At 39.6% G+C, this 21,184-nt stretch overlaps 1 protein-coding gene across 1 annotated transcript; it reads left to right on the top strand.

The window, feature by feature from the left end:
• Positions 1-1,473: 1,473 nt before the first annotated feature.
• On the top strand, positions 1,474-12,944 carry OTOL1 (otolin 1). The gene is made up of 4 exons (XM_005888128.2): positions 1,474-1,834; positions 7,745-7,834; positions 10,796-10,867; positions 12,046-12,944. The coding sequence occupies exons 1-4, from the start codon at positions 1,474-1,476 to the stop codon at positions 12,942-12,944; spliced, it is 1,422 nt and encodes a 473-aa protein (XP_005888190.1).
• Positions 12,945-21,184: the final 8,240 nt, after the last annotated feature.

The following is a 21,184-nucleotide window of genomic DNA, read 5'->3' as shown; positions in this document are numbered from 1 at the left end:
CCATAGCTTAGTCTATAGTATCATATCTCACTACATATAATTTCTCAGTGCTTGTAACACTGTTAGTATTCAGTTAATGTTGGTTGAAAGGATAAATATAGTAGCAAAAGCAGCTTAAAAGAAGGTTCGCATTTTTGGATCTTTATATAATATTGGAAATACAGCATCCCTTATCCCTTCTCATCTGCTTTGATTTATATCTGTCTCCTCTAGTGCTCTTTCATTGATCCTACCCTTGGATTTATTGTCCTTTAATCTCATCTGTATAAATATCACATGATTTGTGGGGAAGGGTGGAGGCTTTGATATTAAACAGACCTGGATTTAAGTTCTGAATTAATAACTCACAGATTGTGTGATCTTGATAAGGTACGTAAGCAATTAGTACCTGTTTTCTCATCTGTGAAGGTGAGTATGTCACCTGCCTGGCACAGCTGCTTTGAGAACAGATTGGATTGATGAATGTAAGGTGCCTACTCTTTGTAGGGCTTCTATACACAGTAGATGTTACTATCTGTATTTCCACTCTCTTTACTCTCTTACTATTTATCCTAATCATGCCTTCCTTTTCTGTTCAGAAGCCATGCATTTCTAACCCTGGCTATCTGTTAGCAGTCACTGGAATGCTGGGAGTTTCTGCGGAATGGAATACTATGATCAAAATTTCATTTCATTAGGAACCTTATGTCCCTGTGAACATTGATAAAAACTTTAATAAGAATAGCCACTATTTGGCTTTTTAAAATAATACAAAGAGAAATGTGAGTTTTCAGAAAAAAACCCCTCAAATTATAAAGCAAAGAATCAGAGAGTTAAATGACATGTGAAGAATATAAAGATATAGCATATATTTAAATTTATGACTTTTCATTCTCTCTCTCCATTTATTACAACAGATTCCAAAAGATTGCTGTCACAACAAGACTATTTTCCTGAGTAGATTTAAGGACACTTTACCAGTATTTTTTTCTTGAAATAATTGAGTTTGCTGAAATAAACTATTCAGCTCAATATTTTTCATCTCCCTCTAACATGAATGCATTTGATTCCTATAAATCTGAGTGAGATCAGTCAGGATTTTATACTTATTTGTTTTCCACAGAGTATATGAGCTAGTAAGAATATATGTTGCATTTATTATAGATCATGTTTTCTATTTGGCAAGATGATTTGAATGATTGAGAGCAATATTTTAGCACATGTAACAGTAGGAAAACAACCAGAAAGGAGAATTGAAGCAAATGTTCCTTACAGTGAGTACTTTAAGTCAATAAAATATTCTGTTGTGATTGAAGCATACGTTTACATATAAAATAGATAAATCATTTAGTATTATGCATACTGTTCATTCTTATGGTTCATTTATGTATATATATCCCTCTCATATAGGTATATATCTATATCATTTAGTCTTTTCATTTGGTTCTCACATGATATGTGTATATATTCCTATTGTATCTTTCAGCCTCAAACATGTGGATGTTTTCTTGGTTTTGTGCCATTTTTATTATTTTGGTTATTGCTAGTATGGATGCAGTAGCCAAGACCACACCATACACCAAATTCACGAAGAAATCTGAGGGAAAAGAGATGCCAAAGGGCCCAAAGCCATCCAGTGGCCTACCTCCAGAAGAAGGAGCCCCCTTCAGAGATGCGGCTGAAAGGGCAGAGCCAACCCCTGACCCCTTAGTCCTTGATTCTGCCTTTGATGCTGCCACTCTCTTCCCCTCCGAAAACCTCACTCTTGACACTGCTGATTTCTTCTTGAATTGCTGTGATTGCTGTTCATCTGGACCGGGGCAAAAGGGAGAACCAGGACAGACTGGAAAGCCAGGTATTTGAAAATACATGAAGCCATATATTTCCCACTTGTACAAACTTAGCGTTGAGAGGTAGTGGATTGGTGGTGGAATTGCCCGAGGGTTTCTACACCATCATGCCAGTGGGACAAGCCTAGGTGTAACAATGTGACAAATGCAATGGGTTCTGTTGCCCAGTGTGCTAAGCAGAGTCACATGTGCAGCTATTAATATTAAAATGAAACGAGATTAAAATTTCAGTTCTTCAGTCACACTGGCCCTATTTCAAGTGCTCAGCAGCCACAAGTGGCCAAAGGGCAGCACAGATTCAGAGCATTTCCATCGTTGCCGAAGGTTCTACTGGATGGTGCTGGTCAGAGCAGGGACTGAGCCTCCCGACAGTAGACTGGTATGTGGTTCTTCCAGTCATGCAGTCATCTCATTAGTGGCTCATGTAAAAAGGTGAAGTGAAAGTTCTGTGGTCTAGTGAGGATGAGTACTGACTGATGGATTTTGGGAGTGCTATTTGTAGTTAGGATTAGCAACAGAACACCTGTGAGGCGGAGAATAAAGGCAGGATTCAGTGTGCTTCTCATTGAAATTCTGAGGCAGCACTGTCTCCTTGCCCAATAGTCTTCATTGAACATCATGGTTAAATATTTCAAAGTTTCTAAATGTCTTTAATGCATACAGTACGAATATACTCTCACTTTTATTGTACTACGTTTCAGCTTTCCCATGTCCTACAGCAGTAAATTTAAGGTGAAAGTGAGACCAGAATGTCAGTTTCAAATCCACTATTCCCTGACAGAATTACATATAAATATTTGTTGTGTCTTGCCTGAAGGATTTAAAGTCATAAATTCAGAAATTCCACATCCTCATTAAGCTTTTCATTCATTTCATCCTATTGCAGGTACCTTTTGGGAAATGTGATCGGTGTTTATGCAGAGGTGAAATTGAAGGGGAAGGGAGCTGGGTAGAAGTCTGGGGTCCCGAGATTTCAGAGTTGCCACAACATTACTGGCGACCTAATGAGACTAAGGAAATTATATTATTTACCGGGGTTTCTGTCAGTATCAAGCCTGGCTGGAAAGCTGCTTGGGGGGAGTGGGAGGTCAAGTAAACACAGCTGGTTGCTAAACTGTTTTCTAAGGCTGTAACATCCAGGGCTTTTGTCTTACACTGATGGATTTAGCTAGGCTGTTCTCAGAGCTGAGACTCCAAATACCCAGGACGTATATTCTAAAGGTGTGCCACGTTATTGGACTGCCTGGGGCATGCATATATCTTAGTCTGACTAGCTCTGCCATAGACAGACTGCTTGAGAGTTCAGAAGGTCAAGCTGTCACGGTCCTACCTTGGGGAAACTTCATTAGCACTCCAAGTGTCAGTTTCTAAAATAGTAAAATGGGATAAGAATAATGGCAGCTTCATGGAGTCGTCAAGAGAACAGAATGAGGTTATATACAAGGTCTCAGTGTGGTGCCTAGAATAGAACACATGCTCAATAAACTGTGTTTATTTTTCTGGTTAGCTGTAGTAGGAGTCTTTTCTTATCCTGTGCAATATTCTGAACCTGATAGGATCCTGTTTTTGAGATTCATAGATATTTTTTCTAGCTTTACCAGTGTTTCAAAAACATTGTTTTCTTGTATTATTTATTTGTTTAATTGAAGCATAGATGATTTGCAGTGTTGTGTTAGATTCTGGTGTATGGCAAAGTGATTCAATTTATATATATATAAATGAAAAGAAAAAAGTGAAAGTGGGAGTCACTCAGTTCAGTTCAGTTCAGTCACTCAGTCATATCCAACTCTTTGTGATCCTCTGGTCTGTAACCTACCAGGATACTCCACCCATGGAATTTTCCAGGCAAGAATACTGGAGTGGGTTGCCATTGCCTTCATCAGGGGATCTTCCCAACCCAGGATTTGAACCTGGGTCTCCTGCATTGCATGCAGATTCTTTACCATCTGAGTTACCAGAGAAGCCCATATATGCATATTCTTTTTCATATTTTTCCATTACAGTTTATTACAGCATATTGAATATAGTTTCCTGTGATACACAGTAGGACCTTGTTGTTTATTTACTTTATATATACTAGTATATATCTGCTAATCCCAAACTCTTAATTTATCCTTCCCTGATTCCCTTCCCTCTTTGGTAACCATGATTTTGTCAAAAACATTGTAGTAATGTGTAATGTTTAATGTTGTATAAAAACAACAGTAAACAAACTTGAAGATGAAAGTAAATCTGCTCAAACCCAACTATTTATTTTTTTCGTTATCTGTTAGTTCTTGGTCACATGAACACACATACATTACATATATCACATTTGTATCATCTACTGTGATATAAGTAATAACTGTAGATTTTAAAAAGTCATGAACCTAATTTTACAGTTTCTGAATGAAAGTATTTTGAAGTATACAGCTGTATCTAATATTTTGCAAAGATAAAATTCCATTTGAAACTTTTATCTCCAGCTTCTTTCATTAATTCAGTTATGATAATAGCTACCTATCACTGTTTCCATTGTTTCCCCATCTATTTGCCATGAAGTGATGGGATTGGATGCCATGATTTTAGTTTTTTGAATGTTGAGTTTTAAGCCAGCTTCTTCACTCTCCTCTTTCACTTTCATCAAGAGATTCTTTAGTTCCTCTTCACTTTCTGCCATAAGGGTGGTGTTATTTACATATCTGAGATTATTGATACTTCTCCTGGCAAACTTGATTCCAGCTTGTGCTTCATCCAGCCCTGCATTTAGCATGATGTACTCTGCATATAAGATAAATAAGCAGGCTGACAATATACACCTTAACGTACTTCTTTCCCAGTTTGGAACCAGTCTGTTCCATGTCCAGTTCTAACTGTTGCTTCTTGACCTGCATACAGATTTCTCAGGAGGTAGGTTAGGTGGTCTGGTCTTCCCATCTCTTTAAGAATTTTCCACAGTTTGTTGTGATCCACACAATCAAAGGCTTTAGCTAGTAAATGAAGCAGATGTTCTTCTGGAATTCTCTTGCTTTTTTCTGTGATCCAATGGATGTTGACAATTTGATCTCTGGTTCCTCAGGCTTTTCTAAATCCAGCTTGAACATCTGGGAGTTCTTGGTTCACATACTGTTGAAACCTAGCTTGGAAAATTTTCAGCATTACTTTACTAGCATGTGAGATGAGTACAATTGTGTGGTAGTTTGAACAAGTCTTTGGCACGGCCCTTCTTGGGATTGGAGTGAAAACTGACCTTTTCCAGTCCTGTAGCCACTGCTGAGTTTTCCAAATTTGCTGGTATTCTGAGTGCAGCACTTTAACAGCAATATCTTTTAGGATTGGAAATAGCTTAGCTGGAATTCCATCACCTCTAGTAGCTTTGTTCATAGTGGTGCTTCCTAAGGCCCAGTTGACTTTGCACTCCAAGATGTCTGGGCTCCAAAATCACTGCAGATGGTGACTGCAGCCATGAAATTAAAAGATGCTTGCTCCTTGGAAGAAAAGCTATGACAAACCTAGACAGCATATTAAAATGCAGAGACATTACTTTGTCAACAAAGTCCATATAGTCAAAATTCTGGTTTTCCAGTAGCTATGTATGGATGTGAGAGTTGGGCCATAGAGAAAGTACAGCACTGAAGAATTGATGCTTTTGAAATGTGGTACTGGAGAAGACTCTTGAGAGTCCCTTGGACTGCAAGGAGATCAAACTAGTCAGTCTTAAAGGAAATCAATCCTGAGTATTCATTGGAAGGACTGATGCTGAAGCTGAAACTCCAGTACTTTGACCACCTGATTCGAAGAACCGACTCTTTGGAAAAGACCCTGGTGCTGGGAAAGATTGAAGGCAGGAGGAGACGGGGACAGCAAAGGATGAGATGGTTGGATGGCATCACTGATTCAATGGACGTGAGTTTGAGTAAGCTCTGAGAGTTGGTGGACAGGGAAGCCTGGCGTGCTGCAGTCCATAGGGTCATAAAGAGTCAGACATGACTGAGCTACCTACTGTGTGCCAAGAACTCTTAAGCACTTTATTGTTTCTCATCTTTGTAGAAAATGTTTAAAATATTATTACATGTCAGTGGATGATTTAATTGCATTTCAGAGAATTTTATGTAATTCTAGAGGTCATGTAACCTGAGAGTGTTCAACTTGGAATCAAACTAAATTTTTGCAGCTTCCAGCCCCAGCTGTTCAATTAAGTCTAGTCTTCTGTTATTTACACTAAACTAACCATGATGTCGGAGAAGACAATGGCACCCCACTCCAGTACTCTTGCCTGGAAAATCCCATGGATGGAGGAGCCTGGTGGGCTGCAGTCCATGGGGTTGCTAAGAGTCGGATACGACTGAGCGACTTGACTTTCACTTTTCACTTTCATGCATTGGAGAAGGAAATGGCAACCCACTCCAGTGTTCTTGCCTTGGGAATCCCAGGGACAGGGATCCTGGTGGGCTGCCGTCTATGGGGTTGCACAGAGTCGGACATGACTGAAGTGACTTAGCAGCAGCAGCAACCATGATGTAGATGGAAGAGCAGCCCCAGTACCCCTTGTACTCTGCAGACACTTGCTTTGTGCTCCCTGTGCCAACCTGGACACTGCCCTTTATCATTTCCCTCATGACCACATTAGGCATTTGGGTGTCATGAAGAAGGGGGTCATTGCACAGTGACTGAATGACCTTGCTTGCTTCTGCCCCACTCCACCCTCCCATTTATTTTCCATTACTTTCCTTTCTGCTCTTTCTGCTTTTCTAGACAGAGGAGCTTAACCACTGTTTAAGTGTGCCTTCAGCCTTAACCTCCGTTGCAAGCAATTTATTAAAGTGCTTCATCCAAACAAATACAATGTTCTTTCAAAAAGGAAATTCGACAGATTGAATATAATTTTCTGCATTCCATCAGCATTAATTATAATAATTAAGATGAAAGATTACAATTTAATTGAGTGCACTTATCTATAGGGTTAACTTTCAAAGAAACTGGCCACAAATTATTCTAGTCAGGGGTTGCAAAACAGTTCCTATGCTTAAACAAGGCTGGAGTTGTAGGAAGGATAATTGTCTTTGGCCTGGGTCTATGTGTGGTCCAGGTAAGTGGAAGGGATCCAGGCTGCTGGGACAGGCAAGGAACTAGTGATGTTATGAACCCCGCACCATCTGCCCCTTGGCCTTCTTTACCCTGATCACTAGGTCTGTTCATGGTCTTTTCCATTGCTGTTTTTCCCGAAATACTCATCTTTTCTTTTTGGTCTTGGAAAATTCTACTTTGTTCATTGTGTCTTAGCTTAATGCCCCTTTTTTCCCCAGGATGTCTACTCTGTTCCCATAAGTTAATTTTTTTTAACCACAATCTACAATAGGAACTTCTTCTTTTCTTCACATTGCTAACAGCAGTGTAGCCATTTCTATTTATTTTTGTGGTAATTTGCTCACGTTTCTCTTTTATGGGCTCTCAGCTCCATGGGGGAAAAGGGGCTGCTGGAATGTTGATGGCTGATTCCTGACACCTAGCTGGATGCTTGATGTATAGGACTCTGCAGTAGTTCCTGAGTCAATGAATAAGAGAAGGAATGGGAAAACCCACAGTGCTAGGTATTCTGGTTTTACTTCTTATTTGAAAGTGCAGTCCACATGAGCTTAATAGTCAGGTATTTTGTTCCTATTGTTTGATATAGTACTGCTTCTCTGAATCATTTGATCACTGCCATGAATTCAGTGACAAGTACTAATGGGCTCAATTTATCTATTCAGGTAGTGCAAAATTGCAAATCAGACAAAAATATTGTCCTTAGAACTCTGTAATAGTTTATTTTCACCCAGATCTTATCATTACTACACTGACAGTCATTGGCATCAATAAAGTGACTGCTTTTTTTGAACTAGTGAATTTCAAAAGAGAATTTTCCTGCCCTGATGGTTTTTAAATCTCATTTCCAGGTTTTAAGGGAGAGGCTGGTAATATAGGGATCCCAGGGTCACCAGGAATTGTTGGACCCCAAGGTCCAAAAGGCCAGAAAGGAGAGAAAGGTAGGTGATTATATTCATTTCATATTGAAACTCAACAGATGTTCTGCATCATTTTTAAGAAGAGCAGCTTGCTAAGAAAATACCAGCTTCTTGCAGGTGGATCAAGTTTTTAAAATGTAGAAACTTGGTAAGACATAGTGTGAGTTACATTTGATATTAAAATGTTAACTTTATAAATAGCCAATTGAGAATTTTAAACTTGCCTGGTAATCTCTCTTTCACAATACACACACACACACACACACACACCTTTCCTATTTCTCGTAGTCCACCTGGCTGACCCAGTGACTGGGAGCCACAGGGCATACACATTCTGGGGAAGTGTACTTTTCTTTTTTTTTTTTTAATTAGCCAACAGCTTGAAGTTTGCAGGGTCTTAATTCCCTGACCAGGGATCAAACCCATGTCGTCTGCAGTGGAACACAGAGCCCTAACCACTGGACTGTCAGAGAATTCAAGGGGATCTTTTCCTATATATTCCCATTTGAGTTCTTCTTTATGATGCAAATTAACTTCCTACTAGATAAAACTAATCAGAGCAGGCAATCCTCTAGAATATTCCATTTAGGCAAATGGCCTACCTGCTAAGAAAAATATGACATATCCTTTAGCTCACCCTCAAATCAGGGGTGTGTCAACGGTGGGAAGAAAACTGAATTAAAATAGAAGACATCAGGCTAATTGCAGTGACCTTGGACCCATCACTTTACCTCACCTGGATATTGAGGGACTAGACTATATATTTCTTTATACTCTGTTTAAAGAAGATCTGTTGTTTTGTGTGCTTTACTAGATCTTTTCCAGCTCAGAAATTCTATAATTCCATAGATTTATCAGCAAAGAGGGTCTGCCCAGGGAAATCCCTGGCTCTGTAAGTGCTTTGAGGTATTGAAGGAAGGTTACAGATTCATTGGGACATTTAGAAATTCCTCAGGGAATACCACCAGCCTGTAGAAATACCATCTATCCATCAAGGTAAATGTTTTAGCCTCAGTGTCACATGTCAAAAAATCTAATATCATCTATACATCACACTCTGCATGGCTCAGGAACTGCCTAACTCGTTTCTAGTAGAACATTCAGTGAAGTAATTACTCAAAAAAGATGCTAAGGTAAGAGAGAGCCACTTCACACTTGTCAGTTAGGCGATTTTCATTCTCGGAAACATTTAATCCTTCTGTGGCTGAATTATGTTAGCAGAAAGCTCTGTGAAATAAAGATGAGTGATGAACTTCCCCAGTGATTCATACATTTGGAAGTTAGACTTCTGCAAGTAGAAGAAAAAAACAGGGAAGTATTGTAAAATAAAGTTCTTAAGAATATGCTTCTGATGAAGGATCAAAAGTAGAAATTCATTTAGCCAGTCTATAAAGTGACAACTGTACTTTCCTTTTACTTCCACTTAACTTGAACTCTTGCTTAAGACTTACAGTGAAAAAAAATAAATGAGTAGTATGACTGCATTTTGGATAATTTTATCTGATTGAGTAAGTTCATTGTAAGTAGTTAAACTCTTTAAATGAACTCAAGAATCAGAATAACTGTGCAGTGAAGGTCAGGCTATGAATATTGACAAGGACTGGGAATAGAATTATTCCTTCACTTCCATTCATAGTTATGTTCCCTTGAAAGGTACACAGAATTTTCCTGATGGCCTATGGGTTAATTTCCAAAATTTAAATTTCATGTGGAATGATAATGGAGGAGCCATTATCAGTTACTTAGAAAACTCTGCTGACTGGCTTATGGTGGGGGCGGGGGGTGGATTTCTCTAGCTAGTCTTATGAAATTTGGCTGAGTCTCTTCTCATGACTTTTAATTTGGTTTAGGGTTTCTTTTTCCCTTGCAAAAATGGAACAAAATATGTTGGTTATATCATAAATAATATGGCTGGCAAATTGATGCCAACCAATATTATATACAATCATGTTTGACTCTGTACAGATTTCTAAACTTTTTCATGCCTACGTTTCTTCTGTGATAAAAGTGTTGACAAAAATATCTGCTCTATCTTTCTTGATGGGAAATGCTACAGACTTTTGGAAATGAAAAACGTCCCAGGTGATGAAATGTGCTTTGTTATGTGAGTTTCTCTGTTATATTAGAGACTGTTTTATTATCAAATAAATGTTAATATTATATTTAAAAAGGTTGAAATGTAAAAATTCATGGTAAGAGTTTGGAACATTACATGGTGCAAAGTAAATGCTAAGTGAGAGTTAGTTATTGTTATTACTATTATTTTTGCTATTATTTACAATTAAAATAAATCTAGAGTGGCTGTACTATAATATCTTTGGCCTTTGGCCAGGCCCATATAAAAGTTCATTTTGTGGTAGTACAGCAAATATCTAAACCCTTGGATATTTTAATTTTTTTCAAACATGAATTTTCAGTTTTATAATTTGCCCAAAGATCATATGAAAAACATCCAAACAAAGAGAAAATCAGCTTTTCCTTGATGCTCTATGTATGTCAAGGACAATATTTTTTTCCTAAGTGGGTTTTTACCACGAATAGTTTTAGCTGATTGCAAAATGTTGTACTCTGTGTCAGCTTATATAGTGCATGGCACTATTTCTCAGACATTGTGAGGAATATAAAAAAGAGGACTTTTTAACTGTCATTCAAAATTCATAATAGGAAGCACACAAACACAGACATATATAATGTAAAGCAGAATATCATGAGTTTTGTATGAGATCTGAAAAGCTACAGGATTGCTGAGGCAAAAGCTGAACTCTGAAGAGATTTGGCACTACCTCCAAATCCTTTAAATGGCTTACCATCAATTGGAATAAAATGTTCCTAATGATGCTCAATGAATTCTTTTCCCATATTGTCTTTACCTTTACACATTTTGATAAAGGAAACAATGGAATGTGACACAGGTGTGAAATAGATGTTAGTTATATCATGGTTAATATAGCTGGAAAAAAGCTAATCTTGGTATCATTTTAGGATTCAAGGGAGAACGTGGAGACCAAGGAGCAAGTGGAGTTCCAGGATACCCAGGAAAGCCTGGAGAACCAGGTAGCTTATCAGTTCAGTTCAGTTGCTCAGTCATGTCCGACTCTTTGAGACCCCATGAACCACAGCATGCCAGGTCTCTCTGTCCATCACCAACTCCTGGAGCCTACCCAAACTCATGTCCATCGAGTCAGTGATGCCATCCAACCGTCTCATCCTCTGTCATCCCCTTCTCCTCCCGCCCTCAATCTTTCCCAGCATCAGGGTCTTTTCAAATGAGTCAGCTGTTTGCATCAGTTGGCCAAAGTATTGGAGTTTCAGCTTCAACATCAGTCCTTCCAATGAACACCCAGGACTGATCTCCTTTAGGATAGACTGGTTGGATCTCCCTGCAGTCCAAGGGACTCTCAAAAGCTTATCAGTATATCTATTGTGTGCGGTCACATGTGTGGTATAGCCTTTAATTTTCTTCCTGTTTGTATTTAAAGTTATCAAGGAGGTCAAAGGGAAATATAAATTAATAATCTAATAATTCAGTGTACTGATTGGTGGAATGTCACCAGCACTAGTTTGGGAGTCTGGAGATGATAGAAGTATCTGAGCTCTGCTCCTCTCTTTAGCTGTCCTTGGGGAAAAGATACCTCAGTCTTTCCGGGTTGAGGTTCTTTCCCTGGAAGATTCTGGGTTTTGATGGGCAATGTGGAGATGTATGAGAATACCTGGATTGGACCAAAACGCAAAGTGTAATAGAACACAATGGGCAACTATAGTTCTAATACTGCCTCATCTTAACAGTAAATACACAATATCTAAGTATAAGCTATTGCTTTTCAGTAGCGTTAGCTCTTCCCCTTATGAGAGAGTAGCTTTATTTGAATGACTCAGTGTAAGAGTCTCCTCTGAGCCGCCATTGCTCAGGGGAGAACCAGACTTCCAGTTCCAGTTAGGTTGTATTTCCTTTTGTGAGCTCTCTGATAATAGCCTCAGCTGGTAAAGAACCTGCCTGCCAATGTAGGAGATGCAAGAGATGCAGGTTTGATCTCTGGGTCAGGAAGATCCCCTGGAGAAGGAAATGGCATCCTAGTCCAGGATTCTTGCCTGGGAAATCCCATGGACAGAGGAGCCTGGAGGGTTACAGTCCATGGGGCAGCAAAAAAGTTGAACACAGACTGAGCACATACATACACTGATAACAGCATCCTGGTCATACCCTATGTGATGATTTAAATTTTCCATTTCAGGTGGAATTGGTCCTAAGGGGGACACAGGAAACATTGGCCCAACGGGAGTGAAAGGACAAAAAGGCTTGAAGGGGGACACGTGTGCCAATGGAACCAAAGGAGATAAAGGAGACAGAGGGCCTATAGGAGCACCCGGCTTGAATGGAGAGCCTGGTGCCAAGGGAGAGAAGGGCGAAGTGGGGGACAAGGGCTACTCTGGAGATTCCGGGGAGAGGGGAGAAAAGGGAGAAAAAGGCGAGGAGGGCGTGAAAGGAGAGAAAGGCAGCAAAGGAGATAATGGAATGGAAGGGAAAAGTGGCTCAGATGGCCTTCCTGGGGTGCCAGGTGATCCAGGAGTCAAAGGAGAAAAGGGAGAGTTGGGAATTCCTGGTCTCATGGGACCTGTGGGACCCAAGGGCGAGCTGGGGAGCAAAGGGGTCAGGGGGTCGATCGGGAAGAAGGGTTCTCGGGGCCTCAAGGGCTCCAAGGGGGAGCAGGCCAGAGTCCCACGGTCGGCTTTCAGTGCTGCTTTATCCAAGCCCTTCCCTCCTCCCAATGCCCCTATCAAGTTTGATAAGGTTCTCTATAATGACCAAGGGAATTATAGCCCTGTCACTGGGAAATTTAACTGTAGTATTCCTGGGGCCTACGTTTTCTCCTACCATATCACCGTGAGGGGCCGACCTGCTCGGATCAGCCTGGTGGCCTGGAACAGGAAGCAGTTCAAGTCCAGAGAGACGCTCTATGGCCATGAAATAGACCAGACCTCTCTCCTCGTCATCCTGAAATTAAGAGCAGGGGACCAAGTCTGGCTGGAAGTTTCAAAGGATTGGAATGGGGTGTACGTCAGTGCTGAGGATGACAGCATTTTTACTGGGTTCCTTTTGTACCCAGATGAAAACCCTAGCATTTCACCATGATCTTATGTCTTCAACACTGTAGTTTGGGTTTAGGAGAAGTCAAGTAACATTGGGTAGTGCTGTTGGAAAAAATAACCTTTGTTATTTTCATGATTATAAAAATAATACAGAAAAATTAAGAAAAAATGATATCACTTAGGTTGAATAATTCCTATTTAAGACATCACCTTTAAGAATATTTACACATATTTGAGAGCATGTATCTATTAATTTTGTAGCTAGGTTTTTTAATTTTAGCATTATAATGGCATGTCTTATGTCCTTTAAATAATAATATCTGTATATAAAATATGAAGATTTATAATAAATATATTCTTACTAAATATTTCCTATATTTCATAAAAATGTATATAACTTTTTTTCTGTGTGAATATGAGGCTAACAGCTGACATACAGTGGGCAGATATTTCTCAGAAATTTCTAATTCTGTTGGGAGGATTGCCTGCCAATGAAATGGAACTAGTCCCATGTTAATTTGATTCAGGGTGAAAACAGAAAGAATAATAAAGACTAGCTAAAGTATCTTTAAAATTAATCACTGTGTAAGTGTTTGCTCATAAAAAGCCTGCATTATATGGACTTGTGTGTTGGGTAAATGGTAAAAAGAAAGTTGATAAAGATATTGCTCATTATAGCAAAGATCCAACCATTCATCTAATTATTGTGCTTAGAAGAATTAAATGACCCCCCAAAAGATTCCAGAGGAAAATTAAATCATTATTGATCTAAAATTTCAGTCCTTTCTTTATGGAAGAACATTTAATTTGGATAAATTCTTTGGCTTCATTATCATCTCTAAAATAATTAATTCTGGTTATTCAGTAATAACACTGCTGGAACAGGTGAGTATTGGGAATTCATTTGCAATGTGACTATTTAATACTGTGAATATATAATAACTTAGCAGCCTCATTTTTTTAAAGAAGTGAATTTATTGACTCTAAATTTAATTTGGTTTAATGAAGGCATATAGTTATACAGATTTGCAAATCTTGGTGGTCAGATCAGGGACTGGGTGATGGCGGATTTTCTGGCCTTGCTTTGCCAGATAAACTCTGAAAAACATAATTCATTTTTGATAAGTGTTTCCCAAACTATGTTCAGAGGAAAACCATTACTGGAAGTTGTTATTATGAGCTACTGCAAAGAATGGATTCTGTGTCAAACAAATGTTGAAAATCTTATATTCTGTCTCCCTCTTAAAGGTTCATAAAGCATGTGAGTGTAGTCCCTGACATTCCCACAGAAAAGAAATTTGTTTAATTTTGCTTTATCCAATGATCCTATACTTATTTGAATACAGAATTCATCAAGCAACATCCCGTGGAACAGCATTCTGTAAGATGCCAATTTTGGAAATACTGCATTAGTTTCTCATCCGAAGATTACCCAGCAGGCTGGGGTAAAGTTTACTCTCAAGAGTTTGCCCTTCCTTCAGCAAATTCTTCTCTATTTAGATTGTAATATTGCTTTAACTGTGGCTTTGCACACAAGAGGGGGTAAGAATTTTCAAGTGATTAAAATAGTGATAGTTGTACTTAGAATTATCTTTTCCAATTTGAGGATGGGATAGTGAAGAGATTCCAGGAACTTACAGTTTTGTCTCTCTGTATGCTCTTATAATAAAGCTAGTGGATGTGATTGAATTCAGGTAGAACGATTCAAAACCTTAAAGGATGATGGCATCAAGGTGTTGCATTCAATATGTCAGCAAATCTGAAAGACCCAGCAGTGGCCACAGGACTGGAAAAGGTCAATCCTCATTCCAGTTCCCAAGAAGGGTAGTACTAAAGAATGTGCTAACCATTGGACAATTGCACTCATTTCCTATGCTAGTAAGGTTCATGCTTAAAATCTTGCATGCCAAGATTCAGCATTAGGTGAACCAAGAACTTCGAGATGTCCAAGCTGGATTTAGAAAAGGAAGAGGAACCAGAGATCAAATCTCCAACATTGGCTGGATCATAGAGAAAGCTAGGGAATTCCATAAAAACATCTACCTCTGTTTCATCAACTACGCCAAAGCCTTTGACTATGTGGATCATAATAAACCATGGAAAGCTTTTAAAGAGATGGGAATACCAGACCATCTTACTTGTTTCCTGAGAAACCTGTATGTTGGTCAAGAAGCAACAGTTAGTACCTTGTATGGAACAACTGATTGGTTCAAGATTGAGAAAGTACGACAGGGCTGTCATCCTGTTTATTTAATCTATACACTGATCACATCATGAGAAATGCCAGGCTGGATGAGTTATAAGCTGGAATCAAGATAGGTGGGAGAAACATCAATAACCTCAGATATGCAGATGATACCACTCTAATGGCAGAAAGTGAAGAGGAACTAAACAGCATCTTGATGAGGGCAAAGGAGGAGAGTGAAAGAGCCAGCTTAAAACTAAATATTAAAAACCTAAGATCATGGCATCCAGCCCCATTACTCCATGGCAAATAGAGGGGGAAAAGGTGGAAGTAGTGACAGCTTTCCTCCTCTTGGGCTCTAAAATCACTGCAGATGGTGACTGCAGCCATGAAACCAGAAAACATTTGCTTCTTGGCAGGAAAGCTAGACAGTGTGCTGAAAAACAGAGACATTACTCTGCCGACAAAAGTCCATGTAGCCAAGGCTATGGTCTTCCCAGTGGTCACATACAGTTGTAAGGGCTGGACCGTAAAGAAGATGGAGCACTGAAGAATTGATGCCTTCAAACTGTGGTGCTGGAGAAGACTCCTGAGAGTCCCTTGGACAACAAGGAGATCAAGCTAGTCAATCTTAAGGGAAATCAACCCTGAGTACTCAATGGAAGGACTGATGCTGAAGTTGAAACTCCAGTATTTTGGTAATTTGATGTGAACAGCTGACTCATTGGAAAAGTCCCTGATGCTGGAAAAGATTGAGGGCTGAAGGAGAAGAGGGCGTCAGAGGATGAGGTGGCTGGAATGCATCACCAATGCAATGGACATGAACTTAGGCAAACTTCGGGAGATGGTGATGGACAGAGAGGTCTGGCATGCTGCAGTCCGTGGGTTTGCAAACAGTCAGACACAACTGGGTGACTGAACAAAATACAAAGTGATCTTATAGATATTTTTAAATTTATGCCATCTCCATCTTTGGGTTGGAAGGACTTGGGGAGGCTGAGAGCCAACTAGCTGAGGAAGATGCAAGAGGAACCACATCAAAGGATGTGATGTAAAAGGCAGCTGGGAAGAGGGCCAGTAAGAGAGGAACAGTTCACATGGAGGCTTTATGATATCCAGTCGTGTCTTGCATGTGTGTTTGTGATAAACATTTTATAGGTCTTTAAGCCTGAAGTTAAGAGTTTGGGGTTAAGATCCAGGATTGGTGGTTAGTTATGAACTTTTCCGGAGAAGGCAATGGCACCCCACTCCAGTACTTTTGCCTGGAAAATCCCACGGACGGAAGAGCCTGGTGGGCTGTAGTCCATGGGGTCGCTAGGAGTCAGACACGACTGAGCGACTTCACTTTCACTTTTCACTTTCCTGCATTGGAGAAGGAAATGGCAACCCACTCCAGTGTTCTTGCCTGGAGAATCCCAGGGATGGGGGAGCCTGGTGGGCTGCCATCTATGGAATCGCACAGAGTCAGACACGACTGAAGTGACTTAGCAATATGAACTTTTCCCAGGGCATCCCAGCTCTTAGCCTTAGGGATGGCTTTGGGAGGTGGCTTCTAGGTTCTTTATGCCTCTCTCTGCTACAAGAATGGAGAAGTGGCACAGCAGTGTCCCTTTCTTTCAACTATACCATGTCTCCCATCCTTCAGAAGCACAAAAAACAAAGTGGATCTCCCCAGAGTATTAAACCACTGAGAATTAAACTGCATCTCTGGCTTAACATGACAAAACAAGCTTCTGAAAGTCTCCCCAAGCTGCCCTCCCACATCCTGATGTAACTCACAAAATGACAAGTTTTCTGGAATTGAACAGGCCAAAAAGCTTGGGTCATGTGATTTTTTTTCCCTTTCACACTTAAATCCAATCTGTCAGGAAATCCTCTTGGTGCTTTCTTCAGGAAGTATCAAGAATTTGATGACTTCTCTTATCTCCTTTGCCATTACTCTGATCAAAGCACCATCATTTATGACCTTGATTTTCTTTTTTATTGCAATAACCTCCAAATTGGATTTATCTAAAACACAAGGGGTTCAGGGCTAAAATAAAAATTGTACCGAACATAATAAATATTTAAATGTTATGAGTCAATCTAACAAAATTATTAAAAATATGTTCTATCCTCCTACTTTAATGTATATTCTTATGTTGAAAAAGTAAAAAACAATGAATGGTTTTTATTTGACCAACAGTAAGCAAAACATCACAGATGATTGAATTACTATTGTGTGTGTGTCTGGGTGTTCTATGAGTGGGAATGTGATATTTGGTTGAGTACAGAAAGAGTTTACCTCGTGAATTACTATATGTTTATCCTATACGTGTTTTGGGCTTCTCTGGTGGCTCACATGGTAAAGCATCTGACAGCAACGCAGGAGACCCAGGTTCAATCCCTGGATTGGGAAGATCCCCTGAAGAAGGGAATGGAAATCCACTCCAGTATTCCTGCCTGGAAAATCCCATGGACAGAGGAGCCTGGCGAACTACAGTCCATGGGGTCACAAAGAATTGGATATGACTGAGCAACTAACACTTTCTCTTTCATAGACGTTATTTTTTAAAACTTTATTTCAGTAAAATATATGCTTTCACTATTAAGATTTACGCATAGTTAATGTTCTATTGACAGTTTTATCAAATTATACCACTCTTGTTGAATCATTGCATTTTATAGATTCAGTTCAGTTCAGTTCAGTTGCTCAGTCGTGTCCGACTCTTTGCGACCCCATGGACTGCAGCATGCCAGGCTTCCCTGTCCATCACCAACTCCCAGAGCTTTCTCAAACTCATGTCCATTGAGTCAGTGATGCCATCCAGCCATCTCATCCTCTGTTGTCGCCTTCTCCTCCTGCCTTCAATCTTTCCCAGCATCAGGGTCTTTTACAATGAGTCAGTTCTTCGTATCAGGTGGCCAAAGTATTGGAGTTTCAGCTTCAGCATCAGTCCTTCCAATGAATATTCAAGACTGATTTCCTTTAGGATTGACAGGTTGGATCTCCTTGCAGTCCAAGGGACTCTCAAGAGTCTTCTCCAACACAATTCAAAAGCATCAATTCTTTGGCGCTCAGCTTTCTTTATAGTCCAACTCTTACATCCATACATGACTACTGGAAAAAACCATAGCTTTGCCTAGATGGACCTTTGACAGTAAAGTAATGTCTGTGCTTTTTAACATGCTGTCTAGGTTGGTCATAGCTTTTTTCCCAAGGAGCAAGCGTCTTTTAATTTCATGGCTGCAGTCACCATCTGCAGTGATTTTGGGCCCCCCCAAAATAAAGTCTGTCACTGTTTCCATTATTTCCCCATCTATTTGCCATGAAGTGATGGGATCAGATGCCATGATCTTAGTTTTCTAAATATTGAGTTTTAAGCCAACTATTAACTCTCCTCTTTCACTTACATCAAGAGGCTCTCTAGTTCTTCTTTGCTTTCTGCCATAAGGGTGACATCATCTGCATATCTGAGGTTATTGATATTTCTCCCGGCAATCTTGATTCCAGCTTGTGCTTCATCCAGCCTGGCATTTTGCATGATGTGTTCTGCATATAAGTTAAATATGTTGGGTGACAATATACAGCCTCCTTTCCCGATTTGGAACCAGTCTGTTGTTCCATGTCTGGTCCCATGTTCTGGTTCATGTTGCTTCTTGACCTGCATACAGATTTCTCAGGAGGCAGGTCAGGTGGTCTGGTCTTCCCATATCTTTAAGAATTTTCCACAGTTTGTTGTGATCCACACAGTCAAAGGCTTTGGCATAGTTGACAAAGCAGAAATAGATGTTTTTCTGGAACTCTTGCTTTTCCGATGATCCAGTGGATGTTGGCAATTTTATCTCTGGTTCCTCTGCCTTTTCTAAATCCAGCTTGAACATCTGGAAATTCATGGTTCATGTGTTGTTGAAGCCTGGCTTGGAGAATTTTACATAGAAAAACTATACAAAAAAGATCTTCATGACCCAGATAACCATGATGGTGTGATCACTCACCTAGAGCCAGACATCCTGGAATGCGAAGTCAAGTGGGCCATCACTATGAACAAAGCTAGTGGAAGTGATGGAATTCCAGTTGAGCTATTTCAAATCTTAAAAGATGATGCTGTTAAAGTGCTGCACTCAATATTCTAGCAAATTTGGAATACTTAGCAGTGGCCACAGTACTGGAAATGGTCAGTTTTCATTCCAATCCCAAAGAAGGGCAATGCCAAAGAATGTTCAAACTACTGCATAATTGTGCTCATCTCACATGCTAGCAAAGTATTGCTCAAAATTTTATAGATCAATTTTAAAAAATTAATTTCAATTCAGTTAGGAGACACTTTGTTCGGCTGAACTAGCAGTGGGAAATGAACCACAACTTCTACATGTTATGTTCAGGTACTGTAATTGAGGCTCCAGACAAACATTATCACTGTTGTAAACAATATTTCAAAATATTTAAATTTCATCCTGTAAACTATGATCACTTACATTGCCATTTTCATCATCTCTTTAAACAGTATTCTAGAATCTAGCTCTAGTATAAATTTTTTTGGACCTGAACAAATACAAAATTTGAGAGACATGAATTGTTCAATTCTTTTTGCCATTAAGTATGCAACTGCTGCAAGCCCTGGCCATTTGTAACTATCTCAAGAATGATGAACTGGAACACAAAGGGAAGCAAGGAAATGGATGCTCAGCACAACTTAGACATAATATGTTACTATCTATGGTATTTATGCTCTCCAGGAATAAGATAGTAAGTGATTTTAAATTGCAGTCCCATACCTTGCTGCTTTTCCTTGTTTTACTTTTCTCCACTACATCTAATACTTTATATATTTCACATACTGATTGTGTTTATTTTCTGTCTTCCCAGTAGAAAGTAAGTTCCAGGAGACCAAGGGGTTTTGTCCCTTTATTGCCCTCTCCGCAGCGTCAGCATATTAAACACGTGTTCAGGGAATAAAAGCTGATGGGGCCCAAGTTTATGCAGTGGTTATAAATGTCTCCACAAGGTGGCGCTCACATATTATCTTGCTTTTGATTTTCCAACGTGATTTAAAACAATGACAAACTACTAGTCTGTTGCAAAGTAAATAAAATGGTGACTCAGATTTCATAATGAAGAAACTGGCTTTGTGAAATACCATGTTTTATGTTTCACAGTGATTCAAAGAGCTACACAATTTTCCCCTCTGGGGACAGGGGACTAGTGGGCAGTTCCATGACGTTGCTGTGAGGAGTTTGGAACCATAGCAGGGGGAAGATGTCTCCTGTTGCTGGATATGCTTCTCCTTCTGAGTGGGGTCTGATCTGTTTTTATCTCACCCCAGCCCCAAATGGATCATCGAGTCCTGGAAATTACTATCTTCTATAGCTGTGAACCCACCTATAAAATTGTTTTTAAATGAGGCAAGAAGACTGCCAGTCTTTAAGATTTAAGATGTTGTAAGACTTGGAAGAAGGATTTAGAGAGAAGGAAAAATTGAGAGCAACTCAGTGGGAAGTGGGGCAGACGGGAGAGAGAGACTTTGGAAATCATGGAGTCATAGAAACTTTTATTTCCTAGGTCCCAACAGTGTGCTTTACATGTCTAAAATGCCATACGTGGTAGATCATGTGAGGAGACTGAAGTTTGGGGCTATTAGGCAATGTGCCAGAGGACACCTTTGTGGCAGGTGGTGGAGTAAGGAACCCACACTGTTTAAAAAAAAATTATTGAAGTATAATTGATTTACAGTGTTTGTTAATTTCTGCAGTTTAGCAAAGTGTTTCAGTTATACATATAATCCTTTTTCATTATGCTTTATCACAGGATATTGAATATAGTTCCCTGTACTATATTTGCTATTTATCTATCCTATATATAAAATTTTTGGGCCTCCCTCATGGCTCAGATGGTAAAGAATCTGCCTGCAATGCAGGAGACCTAGGTTCAATCCCTGGGTTGGGAAGATCCCTTGGAGAAGAGCATGGCAACCCGTGCCAGTATTCTTGCCTAGAGAATTCCATGGACAGAGGAGCCTGGTGGGCTACAGTCTATGGGGTCTCAAAGGAAAAATCAGACATGATTGAGCAACTAACATTTTCTTTCGCTTATGTAAAACTTTGCTCCTGCTAACCCC

The sequence above is a fragment of the Bos mutus genome, chromosome 1 (genome assembly GCF_027580195.1).
Source record: "Bos mutus isolate GX-2022 chromosome 1, NWIPB_WYAK_1.1, whole genome shotgun sequence".
Classification (NCBI taxonomy): Eukaryota; Metazoa; Chordata; class Mammalia; order Artiodactyla; family Bovidae; genus Bos; species Bos mutus.
The sequence above is the reverse complement of the archived record's forward strand: the minus strand, read 5'-3'. Positions and strand labels throughout refer to the sequence as shown.

Excerpts from the sequence above, each read along its gene's own strand:
- OTOL1 (XM_005888128.2), top strand. The coding sequence starts at position 1,474 with ATGTGGATGTTTTCTTGGTTTTGTGCCATTTTTATTATTTTGGTTATT. Across the intron at positions 7,835-10,795 it reads AGGCCAGAAAGGAGAGAAAG|GATTCAAGGGAGAACGTGGA; the intron begins GTAGGTGATTAT and ends GTATCATTTTAG. Across the intron at positions 10,868-12,045 it reads AGGAAAGCCTGGAGAACCAG|GTGGAATTGGTCCTAAGGGG; the intron begins GTAGCTTATCAG and ends TTTCCATTTCAG.